We start from the raw sequence: 13,303 nt of genomic DNA, 5'->3' as shown, positions 1-13,303 counted from the left end.
AACATACTTATACTTTAGAAGACAAAGCATTTTTCACAAATAAATAAATATTTAATAAAAATGTAATTAAAAAGGAAGTAAACACTGTAACCAACAGGGCACTCAGTATTCTGGGAAGTTTGTGTGCATTGGGAATCATTTTTTATTTTTATTTTTTCAAATAAAGCCAAGGTAATACTCATTTTACATAGATTCAAAGATTTGTTTAAATTATATAAATGCGTATTTGCTGAATGCTGACGGCGAATGAGAAAGTATTATAATGTTTGCCTTTCTATTACTAATAATATTAAAGCAATCGTTATAATACTTTTTTGTATACATTTTAATTCCTTTGTTTAACAGTTCTATCTGATTATTAGATAGACTTCTATCTGTATTAGACCGAACTGAACGACGACAGCGAACAAGAGGGAGACTGTGAGCGATGTGCGCTCAGGCGCTCAGCGCCGTCAAAATAAAAGTTTGCCGCGCTGTCAAAATAAAACTCGAACACATCGGCGAAACAGAAAAACTTATCGGCCGATGCCGATATTTGAAAAATGCCAAATATCGGCCGATATATCGGTCGAGCACTAATATATATAGCATTGTTTAGTCTTGGTGTGAAAAGATCTATAGTACATTAATGTACACTTTTTTTGTTTCTTTAGGTGACAATTTTTTTTCTGTCCTAATTGGCAACATAGCACATACATTATAGGTTGTAACTGAATATTTCAAGCTTTTTGAATATTATGAATATTTTCCTACCATACTTTGCCACACAACAGGCATTTTTGATCCTGTCCTTATTAAAGCCGAGTAGGAATGCCAGTTCTTTTTGGTGGCTAAAAGAACATTTTGAAGGACCTGTCATTCTTTCTCAAGCAACTCATTTCTTTCTGTAATTTGTTTGTGGAGTTTGTTTAATGTCAGCTTCTTCAGCAGTCTCCTTCCGCTTGAAAAGAGGGGAAATCAGATATTCTGTCTGCATCGTGTCTTGATGAATCAAGTGTAATGTCTCGATGCATACTTCTTAAAAAAATAAAAATAAATAAATAAAAAACAACAACATTAGTCGACTGGGGGTCTCTACCAAATGGATTAATGTCAGATTTGTTCTTGAAGAAATGTCTCCATGTGTTCTCTAAGGACCGTTTGAACTAAAATCTCACTAGACTCCAGCTCCTTCCAGTGGCCAACTTTGCTGCAGCTTGAAGAACCAGACTCAATGAACGACTTGCAGATAAATTAGCTCTCAGTTTGTTCAGAGCCAATGGATTATTGGCTTCACTTCTCTGATGTTTTTTTTTTTTTATCCAAGTAGAATTTTCATTACATTTACAATCAAGCCTTTGCCTACCAGTGTATGTTCTTGTTTTAGTAGCATCAATTACTTCACTTTTTATCTCTGTTATATGCTAATAAACATTCTTATGTATAACATATGCGCATGTGTTTCGCTTGGCAAATATCTTAGGAAGACCAATGAAATGACCAAAAGCATCATTCTTTTTTCCAAGAGGGCAGTCAGGTCTTGTGTTATGAGTTGTTAATGGTGGAAGGTTTAAACACATTCATTAAAGCACTTGAGTAATGGGGTAATTTTAAATAGTTGTGCCGTGACAAACCATTTCATCATTAAAGCAAATTATTTTTAAGATACTAGTAGTATCTAAAATTGTAATTAATTGTAGGTAAGTTTTAAATTTAAGATACATGAGTAAATAATAATATAGCCAAGTTGTTGTTTTTTTTTTTTAAGAAATCACTATTTTATTCATCAAGGATGCATTAAATTGATCAAAAATGTAGTATGGACTTTAAAAAAAAATCTATTCAAATAAATACTGATCTTCTAAACTTTTTGTTCATCAAAGAATCCCGAAAAAAATATAGAAAACCAGAAAAATACATTAAAATAGACGTAGTTATTTTAAATTGTAATAATATTTCACAATATTATTGTTTTTACTGTATTTTTATCAAATGCAGCCTTGGTGAACATAATAACTTACAAACCTTTTCAACGGTAGTCTAATTAACAGTAGTACTTGAAATAAATATAATAATTATAATAATATTATTAAAGGGGCCATATGATGCGATTTAAATTTTTCCTTTCTCTTTGAAGTGTTACAAGCTCTTGGTGCATAAAGAAGATCTGTAAAGTTGCAAACACTAAAGTCTCAAATCCAAAGAGATATTCTTTATAAAAGTTAAGAGTCAACCACGCCTACCTAAAACGGCTCGTTCTAACACGCCCCCACATGTCTACGTCACGATCTGGGAAGATTTGCATAACACCGCCCAAATGTTCACGCAAAGAAAGAAAGCATAACTTTTATCACCGTGGACGAAGCGGAGTCCAGCCCGGGGTTGTCACATGTGGTTGCCGCAAGCCCGCCGGCCGCTCCTTCGTGGAATCCGCTGGCCGCGCCGTTCTCAAGCCCACCAGCCGTTCCTCACTCAAGCCTTCCGTGTGTGACAATTTCATTACACCAAATACACAAAATAATGTTGTTTTTAGCAACATCATATGACCCCTTTAATGGATGTTTATGACATGCACATTAAAAGGTTATATTATAGAAGTCCTTATTTAACCCTGACAACAGCCCTGAATATTGATGTATAGAACAATGAATGTACAATTTGCTAAAGGGTTTTTTGACATTTGTTTTTGATCACTTAAACTGTCTGGGTAATTTTATTTTTATATTTAAGCGACATCACATCAGCTTTTTTGTGTGTATTTTTGTGTTGGCTTGACTCTTGTTTTTAAAACCTGAATGATGCAAAAACAGCAATTCTGAGAGCCCTAGCTCTTGTTTTATACTGCAGTTGTTAATATTTTGAGAGAGTCCTCGGGGCAAAAATTCAGTAATTTGTCAATAAATTAGTAGAGAGGGTTTTGTGAGGTTTAAAAAAAAATAGGCAGTAAAAGAATGTGAAGTCTTAGGTTGAAAATATATAAATGGATGTTTTCAAATGAATCTGGAAATACAGAAGTACAACCCAGTGCTGATGTTTGCGTCCAGTCCCCTGCCTAATCTATATGGTTCCTTTCTGCCTGTGTCCTAGCCACAGACTGAGTCCAAGGTGAATGGCACTGCCCTGTCCTCACCCTCCACTGCCTCTCCGAGATCTGACACCAGCCTGGCCTCACTGCGTGTGGCCGCAAGCCAAACCACAGAGACGATGGGTAAATGTCCCTAACAACTTCAGTTTAACCAGATTAAACTCTTCAGCACTGATTATTCATAAAATAGAATGAATAAAATTAAGCAGGCTAAATAATAATAATAATCAGTAGTAGTTTCCATCCTTGGCAAAATACTGAAACATATGGAAGCCCGTTTCCATCATAGAATGAAAAAATTAAAAAGTTAATTGTGCCTTTTTATCTCATAGTTCAGAATTTTTGTCACAATTGAGTTTCTGAGTGAGATAAAGAGTTGGTTACCTTTTTTTAAGTTTTTATTCCTTAACGGATATGAGCCTCCATAGAAATAGACAGTTGTGTAAACATTTGTTTTTAAGCATTTATTCAAATAATAGGCAACACGTTGTCTTCCATTTTGGTGTTTCTTGAATTTTTCTGTGTACGAGTAAAAGCTAGTCATGAATGCAATCCCCTCTATCTGACCACTGTTCAGATGTATTAATTCATTTGTTAATCTGACTAGTTAACTCACATTCCTTGCAATTATTATGTTTAATAACTGTAACTGTGAAGCTTTCATTGTACAGTATGACTTGGCTTGAAGCCCAGGCTGGTTTCAGCAAAAGATTTTCAGAACGGATAAAAAGAGGCAATGTTCTTATCTGTGCCAAACAAAAAGGAACACAGGGAGCTTTTATTTTATTATTTAGGAATACAAAATAAATGCTCTTTGCCCTGAACTGCTAGCCAACATTTTATATGTTGTCTTCACTTTTGAAGAAAACAGTCCAACAAGGTTCCAACAAAATTGGGTGTACTTCAGTATTTGAAGAACAAACATCAATAATTTTGTAAGTGCAGTTTGACATTTATTAAACATTATTTCAAAAAATAAATAAATAAATAGCACATTGATGAATCAGAAATGTTTTTTTTTTTTTTCAAAAACATTCAAAAACCCATTTTGCACTGTCTTTTATCATCTTTTCATATGTATTTCTGGAACTGGAATTTTATAGATGCACTTGTCATTAGTGCTATTTTTCAATATAAATTTTACATAATGAATAAGATTGATTATCTGAACTTAGTGAGGTTAATACGGTGACATGAAATTTCAAGTGTTCTGCAGTGTGATGTGCTTACTAATACATCTACAAATATACTATTTCAGACATTTTCTAATTCTTGTTTGATTAGTATACATACCATTTTAATGATTTTTTTATGCTGTATGGAACATTTTCTACTTTTTCAAAATGTATTCATCACACCACAGGACCATTTAAACAGACTGCATTAAAGCAAAAGGTGTGAAAAATACAAAGAAAACATGCAAATTACAGCACCTTAAACACTGTTTTATAATGTCTGTCTTTGATCATGTTTTAGTTTCATTTGTTACATGAGCCTAACATAACACTTTTTAAAAACTTTTTTTGTAGTTGATTTCTACCTTACATGTGACAAACAAGTCTCAAAGAATTGGCTGTTGTAATTTGTAATATTTACCAAAATGACCTCGGTTGGACTTGGAAGTTGGAAGTTTTGCAATTGCTGATATTATTGTTGCTTTATTTATTACTGACAATACATAAAGAGGTCTTTTATATTTCTGTAGTTTTCTTGACAAAAAGACAAAAACTCAAGAACACTTTTGTCAAGATCACAAAACAAGATTTTCAATTAAAATTTTTTTTTTTTTATTCATATTCATTTTTTGAATTTTACTTTGGCCAGAGTTCTGCATGAATGTAAAATGGACTTTTATTGAGCTAAACTTGACTGCTTAAATGCTAATTTCTTCTCATTTCACATACAGCTGGCTCCAAAAGTCTGAAACATTTAAAATCAGGGGTTTTGTGTAAGCCTTCAAATTCAATGACAGAAAAATCTATCTTTAAAAAAATGCATCATTCTGGATTTCATTGTTTAGTCAAATTGTTAAAATGGTTTTCGCATTTGTAATGAATATGTTGTAATAAAAAAATTTCGAATGGAAACACCATTTCTGTTTGAACATGAAATGTCATGGGCGGCAGGACAACTTCCAGGGTTTTTAAGGTCAGTTCTCAGTTTTAATTGGGTGACTGCTGTGTGTTTCAGGTGATGATGAGCTGTCCAGTCCCTCCCAGGATGCAAGCACTGGATTAGAGGACGTCATCGAGCAGCTCAACAATTCCTTCCCCCACAGCCAAGGTGAGAATCCAGCTACAGCGTCTGATACAAACACTTCTGTTAATCAAGCAAACTGATGCAGATAGTCTCAAACTGGCCGCAAGTTATGGACCCTATTCACATTTCTGAGCTCCTCAGAAGTCTTCATATTTGGGTAAACTTCTATAGCGGTGAACAGAAACTACAATGAATATATTTTTGCGTTCTCATTCGCTCCAATAGCAAAATAAACAATTCACAATTGTGTTTCTATGACTTTCTAAGAGACAAAAATATAGAGAAATTGATTACTTTGGTCAGAAGAGAGAAAAATGCCAAATTTGGCAAATTTTGGATTCCTTTTTGAGCAATATGAAGAAAATATGAGCTTGCGGTGAACACAACCTGTAAATTTCTCTGACCCACTGCTTTTCTACTCTTTGCATGATTAAATGACATTGTTTCTTATGTTTCTTCTACTTGTTGGAAATAGATGGAGGACTTTTTAAAAAATACTATAATACATGAATATATGATTTTTTTGAATGACAGAATGAGTCTTCAACTGTAAATAAGCAAAACCTAAAACAAAGAAATTAACATTGATGAATGTTCTATTTAAAGCTGTTTCTCTTTTTAACAGTGACTCTTAACAGGATATGTATTGTGAGAAGCACAGAATTACAAATGAATAAAAAAAAAACCTTACTGTTTATGGAATTAAAGCATTAAGAACTAGGACTATATTAGGGATGCACCGATACCACTTTTTTCAGAACGAGCCCGATACCGATACTTTCGTTTTTGGTACTCACCGATACCGATACCTGTATTTTCACAGCATTTGTAATTTTTTTTTTATATTGTGTACAGAAACAAAATAATAGTAATAATAATATGAATCATGTTCGTTGGCTTCATTTAGCAAACAGATATTACCTTCAGTTATTTCCACACTTAATTATACCTGGGCGCACAAATGGGCGCAAATGCATTTGCTATTTAAACAACGCGGCGCAGGACAGGAAAATGAGAACTGAAACTAGCAAAAACACTTGCGCCGTGCATTGCACCGGGTGTATGATAGGGCCCTAGGGATGCACCGATACCACATTTTTCAGAACAAGTCCGATACCGATACTTTCATTTTTGGTACTCACCGATACCGATACCTGTATTTTCACAGCATTTGTAATTTTTTTTTTATATTGTGTACAGAAACAAAATAATAGTAATAATAATATGAATCATGTTCGTTGGCTTCATTTAGCAAACAGATATTACCTTCAGTTATTTCCACACTTAATTATACCTGTTAAAATGTATTGTATAAGCTTTTGTTACGCCGCGCGCTCAATCCACTCAGCGCGCTCTGCTTATCAGCTCGGGCACATCCGCAATACAGGCGTGAATATTGAATGTTTAACATTATATTAATTACTTACATGTACTTCATAGACATCCTTTATCTCTAATAGCTCCATTCTACTCTCTGTTGTTCTGTTTTCAGTGTTTCTTTTTCTGGACACAGCTCTATTCACGCGCTGTTTGGTATCGGCTTTGGCTATCGGGGGATTTTTACGAGTACAGGAGCGCAGTATCGGGCCCGATATCGGTATCGGTGCATCCCTAGACTATATAAATACCAGTTATATATGAATCTCCAAGCATTCATTGTGCTGGCAGTACAGATCCTGTTAAGATTCAGTCTAACTGCCTATCCCTACTCCCAACTTTACTGATTTTTCTTATTTCCTGTTTTCCTCTGTCTAAGGAGGTGGATGGCTAAACCCATGAGAGGTTAGTATTGTTACTAACCCTTTCCTCTTTTCCATCCTTACTTATCCACTTTACACTATGATTTAAAGAAGTCTCTTGCTCACCAAGCCTGCATTTATTTGGTCAGGAATGGAGTAAAAACAGTAATTTTGTGAAATATTACAATTTAAAAGAAATGTTTACAGCAAAGCTGTATTTTCAGCATCATTACTCCAGTCTTCAGCGTCACATGATCTTTCAGAAATCATTCTAATATGCTGATTTGCTGCTCAACGAATATTTCTTATTATCAGTGTTGAAAACAGTTGTTCTGATGAACTAGTCAGCCTAATTAAGTTGGTTGACATGACCCCACAAGAAACCCACATTTACATATTTTGTTTACACATTTATATATTATGTTCTTAATATCAAATTCAAATGTGCACATTAGCTTAACTGACAGAATTCCAGTGAAGTTGTTCATATAAAATCGGTGTGAGATTGTGGTAATTGTGGTAACAGTGTAATATTGTGCATGTAAACACGCACCCTCAAAACTGAAAATCTGAAATCTGAAATTTGTCTTTCAGATACTCTGTTCCTCTATATAGATATGTTTAGCAGCGCATAGTGCATTTAGTGTTAGATTGCATGTTCAAGCACTGACATCAGATTTTGTTTTTCCATCTCCCGCAGGTCCTAATGTGGGAAGTCTTTTCCACATGGTTGATAACATTGGACATGCCATGGAGTCATTGGTTAATGTAATAACTGAGGAGCAGGATTTAGACTGAAGATGTCTTCTCCTAGTTGCATGCTTTTGTAGTGTCAACAACTGGACAGGATATGTTTACAATGGAAATATAAATAAAAATCTATTTTTCTGAAGGATCGCAGTTCCACTTTGTAGATTTGATCTTTAGTAGTTTCAGTAGTTTCTTACAGCGAGTCTAGAATTGTTTATTAATAATAATAAAAAAAGGTTTTTCAACTTCTATGCAATTGTACAAAAATACGACAACCGGTGTGTGATAACGTAACATTGCGTGCCATGTCTTTGTACAGAGTGGAGCACATTTTAAAAAAGTGTTTTATCTAAATGGGTGACTGAGTATATGCAGGGGTGCTTTATCGACTAATTTTGTTTGTAACAAAATAACAAATGCATATTAAAAGACAAGCCCGTTATACTTGTGCGTGTTTGTGTGTGCGATAGAGTGTGTTTGAAACGTGTCAGTGTGTAATCCGTCCCATTCATCTACTGCAGACGACATGAAAAGAAAACACACTTTTGTCATGATTTATTTATTTATATATATATATATATATATATAAGGTTATATACTGTCTACCTCACAGAAATTCCCTTTCTTCATGCTCTGTCCGTGCTTAATGAAGCAATAAGAATCATGATCATAATATTTATATTTTAATGACAACTCTCGTGCTAGAGATATTTTTATGGAATCTTGTTTCCACCATTGAATTAAAAAAAATTAATAAAAGCAACTTTTTGTCGCAATTCTGAATTTTGTGCAGAATTGCAACAAACTCACAATTGCAAGGGGGGGAAAAAAGTCTGAATTGTTAGTCACAATTATTTTTCTTTTTTTTTTATTCCAATTGTGAATGTAAACTCAGAATTCAGAGAAAAAAACAATTGCAAAATGTAAACTCAGAATTGCGAGTTTGTATCTCGCAATCTTGAGAAGGAAAGTCTGAATTGTGAAATGTAAACTCACAATTGTGAGTTAAAGTCAGTTGAGAAAAAGTTGCAATTATCATTTTTATTACATGGTGGAAACTAAAAATAGAATTGTGAGAAAAAAGTCTGAATTGTGAGATGGAAATATTGGAAATGAGCTACTCTACATTTTAGCCCGTGTTTCAGAATGAACATTTATTTAGTGCTTAAATCAAATGGTGTTAGTTGTATTTCCATAAGTGAAAAAATTAAGAGAAAAGTACATCCAACCCACTTTACAGAAATGTTACAGAATTGGGATTAAGCGTTAAGTTTAAAACTAAGGAGATCACAATGACAATGCTAATGATTAACCTCTAATAATCATTATCATCTTGCAGTAGGCGTATTGGAATAAATCGTAAATGACAGGTCATGCATACTCATTCTAATAATACAATGTCTAACTTCAAATGTTCATCTGAGGTTATTTGTTTGTCATAGACATCTATATATGCTAGCGAACAATAGCACGGTATACAGAAACGAGACAAAAGATTCCTCTTTGCATTGCTCCTTAAAACATCAGTTTGTTGCTGTGTGATTGAGATGTTTGTCTTTTAATTAGACCTTTATGCTTTGTGTGAATAAATATATAGAAATAAATGATCATAATATATTGTATGCACAACCGTTATAATTACAAACATTTTTGCACCTTGGAGATGAGCATGTCCAGAGTACTGCATATTTATTTCTGAGATGTGCTATTTGATTCTAACTCTTGTTCTGAAATCATACATAATATTTGTAATTGCAAAAGGAATATTTTACCAGACTATGAAATGTAATTGTGATTTTTTTTTAACTTGCCGCTGCATTAGTTGATAAAAATGGAAACACATTTTGGCCACTGTTTGTCTTTTTTATGATGGATTTGCTTTGTCACAGTGCAGGTAAAAAACTGCATTATCATCTGACATACTCGGCAATATTTCTACTGAAAATGTCTAGGAGAAATTAAATGTTCGATAATTAAAAGGAAGTCAAGCTACCGTGGCGTTTTAAAATGAACATGGTTTAGTGGAAATATGTCATTCATGAAATAGGTAGTAGAAAAAGTAAAATAAAATAAATGCTATTTACAATTACATCATGAATATGTTTTTTGAAAAAAAATCTTAGATAAAATTATAAACCATTTAATATTAGTCTGAATTTATAACTTTTTTTTTTTTTGGATTTATCAGTCAAACAATGTATTTGTACCCTATGTGACTTATACTGAGGAAATCTTTTCATGAATAATTTTATTTTAATTCAATTCACATATATTTGTATAGTACTTTTCACAATACCTACACTCTAAAAAATGCTGGGTTGTTTCAACCCAACTTTGGGTCAAATATGGACAAACCCAGGGCTGTCCAAACTCAGTGCTGGAGGGCTGGTGGCCTGCAGAGTTTAGCTCCAACCCTAATTAAACACACCTGAACCAGCTAATCAAGCTCTTTCTAGGCATAGAAACTTCCAGTCAGGTGTGTTGAGTCAAGTTGGAGCTAAACTCTACAGGACACTGCCCCTCCAGGACCGAGTTTGGACAGCCCTGGACTAACCCATCTTTTGGGTTTTAAAAATTTAACCCACTAGTTGGGTTAGTCCATATTTGACCCAAAGTTGGGTTGAAACAACCCAGCATTTTTTAGAGTATCGTTTCAGCAGCTTTACAGAAAATGAACGTTTCTACATTACATTTTCAGCAATGCTCAAAAAGTTCTATTAATTCAGTTGCTTTTTTTTTTTACCCTGTTTTAACATGGGTTTCTATAGGGGCCAGAGCAGGACAGCATACAATCGGAAGTTAGAATCCATCATGGCAACACTCATCGTTTAGGCTACTCAAGGAAAAGGTGGATAATTGATCAACTATCTACAATGTACATATATAAAGCCAATTTATAAGTATCTACAAAAGCAAAACAAAGAAAGAAAGAAATCTTTAGAGTCTACTCTAAAATAAAAATGCAGAGGGTGGAACTCAACCTTTTATTAAAGTTTCTAATACAAACACAATGTAGGCTATATCACGTGACTTGCTTGCCTGTCATCTTCCCTAACCTTGAATACCCCAGCTAGCACACACACATCTCCAAGATGTCTTTTAAAGAGCGCGTCTTCTAGAAAGCATCTGAAAATTAGACAAACTTTAAAAAGTCCGTTTTACATACTTTTTAAATCCTAGGTCTTCAACCCTACTCCTGGGGACCCACTGTCCTGAAAATTGTATTTCCAACCTGCTTCAGCTCACCTGGGGCCTCATTTATAACCGTTGCGTACGCACAAAACCTGCCCTGAAATAGGCGTACGCCACTGCCTACGCAAAAGGTGGGATTTATAAAAAACAAACTTGACGGGAAAATTTACGCACCTGCATGCAAACTCTGAACCATGCGTACGGACTTTTTTTTCCTGGAGAGAGAAAAGTAATGAAGTAAACAACGATTTGAAACTGTTTTCATTTCATCATATGCATTTACATTAAATATTCCACTCTCATTAATGGAGATAAGCACTGAAATTATATAAAGTCATTATGCAGAAGTTAAAGCTGCAGTCCGTAACTTTTTTTGGTTAAAAATGATCCGAAATCAATATTTGAGCAAGTACATAACCAGCCAGTGTTCAAAACGATCGCCTTACTTTAGCCCGATTCTCAACGGTTAGCTTATAATAATGTTTTCTAATTTGAGTGGTACGGGTAGGTTTTCGCGGGAAATTCGAGCATGGCACTGCGTCATTACATCACGTCTGTAAACATAAAGAAGTTGTCCCGGCTACTAGACTATCGCATGTGAGGATCCTGCAGGTGGCCGATCGTTTATGGGACATTCTACCAGAAACATACATTTCCACTTGTAAAAATCTTGGGTGAAAAAAATATCTTAAATCTGAACGTTGAGTCATATGGAGGACATGTTAATCTATATGAAACACATATCATGCCATCTCAGCATGTTTTTATGATTGAAATAAATACATTTTTATACGCATTTCACCCCTAAAATGTCAGGCCCTGTCACAGACAAATTTGTACATGTTAGAATGGTTTGCTAATGAATTTCTTTGATACAAATAGCATTTTCTTATTGGTCACATGTCCCTGATTGTATCTAACATGGTTTAGTAATATCTATAAGGAATATAAGCAACTTTTCGGTCAACTGTAGTACACAAAATCACAGAATACACCGCCAGGTACTCGTATAGTTGTAAAAAAACTGCCTTTACATAGGAGATTTTTTCAAAAACATAGTAGTGGATATATACTCCAACCTTCATCTACACAGTTACAGAGATTAATTCATCAATATTTCCTCAAATATTACATTTTTATAACATAATGTCCTGTGTGACAGGACTGACCGAGGCCTGACAGGACTAACTTTATGGATTTCGTTGATTCAGAAAAAGTTATGTTTTGTGTTCTTTATTTAAGTTTTCATAAGCATTCCTATTTTAAATTATTATTATAATTTTAATGTTAATGTAATATTAGACTATGGTAAAGTTCAGCCAAGGACATATAATAAGGGCCTAATTCATTAGAATATGACTGACAAATTAATAAACTAATTTCATTTTATTTCAATATAAAAACATATTTCATTTAACAATTTATTAAAATTCCATTTAACAATAACATGGCCAGATACAATAAAAATAAACAACTAGAATTGCACAATGGCACAAACACAGACAGGAGTGAAAACAAAATTGTAATGGTACTACTAATATGTTAAAATTAATTTAACAATAACAATTACCAACTAGAATGGCAGACAGGAGTGAAAACAATAACCCCGGGTTGTGCTACGTGTACGTGGGTGCAGTAACTTTTTTAGACATGTTTTGGATTTTTTTAAAAATCATTATTTTCTGGGATGTTTTACCGTGACAGGGCCTGACCCTTTAGCTCGTCCTCCTCAAAACAAACATACAAAAACAAGCTTAAAATGATACAATTCAATGACAGAACTCACCCTTGATCAGTGTCCGCTTCACCTCAGTCAAATGATGTCACTTCCTTTGAGTCATACCTTCACCAGAGACTTATATTACATATTGTAAAAAGGGGCATAATATGTCACCTTTAAACCAAAATTATATGAATTTAGACATAGCCTATTTGTAGTGGATGCGCTTGATTACTTTCCCTGTGGTATGTTATGTTTTAATGACAGCGAGGAGTGCTATAGGCAGAGGGGCGTAGGCAGGGGACGGGCCTGACGGGCACAGGCCCGCCCACTCTGATGACAGACCCCCCCAGTTTATTATACAAATATAATATTTGTTAAATAATTATTGTTTAATCTATTTTAACACAACTAGAGAACAATTATAACATCTCAAATAACTAAAATAAATAAAATGTGTTTTTGCATAATTCTTGATGAGTTTTTCCTTAATGTCTTGTACCTTTAACGGTGTTAAACATGGTGTCACGTGGATGGGAATATGCATAGAAATGATATGCAGATGAGGTTATGCATAGT

At 34.1% G+C, this 13,303-nt stretch overlaps 1 protein-coding gene across 1 annotated transcript in view; it reads left to right on the top strand.

Annotated features, from left to right (window-relative positions):
* LOC107758879 (dystrophin-like) overlaps positions 1-8,333 on the top strand; it is a 111,255-nt gene extending 102,922 nt beyond the window's left edge. Inside the window, exons 76-78 of the mRNA XM_016576710.1 lie at positions 3,067-3,187; positions 5,255-5,347; positions 7,763-8,333. Coding sequence (XP_016432196.1) covers positions 3,067-3,187; positions 5,255-5,347; positions 7,763-7,860 — 312 coding nt within the window. The 3' untranslated portion in view covers positions 7,861-8,333. The remainder of the gene's footprint in view (positions 1-3,066; positions 3,188-5,254; positions 5,348-7,762) is intronic.
* The last annotated feature ends 4,970 nt before the right edge of the window (positions 8,334-13,303 follow it).

The sequence above is a fragment of the Sinocyclocheilus rhinocerous genome, unplaced genomic scaffold (assembly GCF_001515625.1).
Source record: "Sinocyclocheilus rhinocerous isolate Xijiao unplaced genomic scaffold, SAMN03320098_v1.1 scaffold1435, whole genome shotgun sequence".
NCBI classification, from domain to species: Eukaryota; Metazoa; Chordata; class Actinopteri; order Cypriniformes; family Cyprinidae; genus Sinocyclocheilus; species Sinocyclocheilus rhinocerous.
The sequence above is the reverse complement of the archived record's forward strand: the minus strand, read 5'-3'. Positions and strand labels throughout refer to the sequence as shown.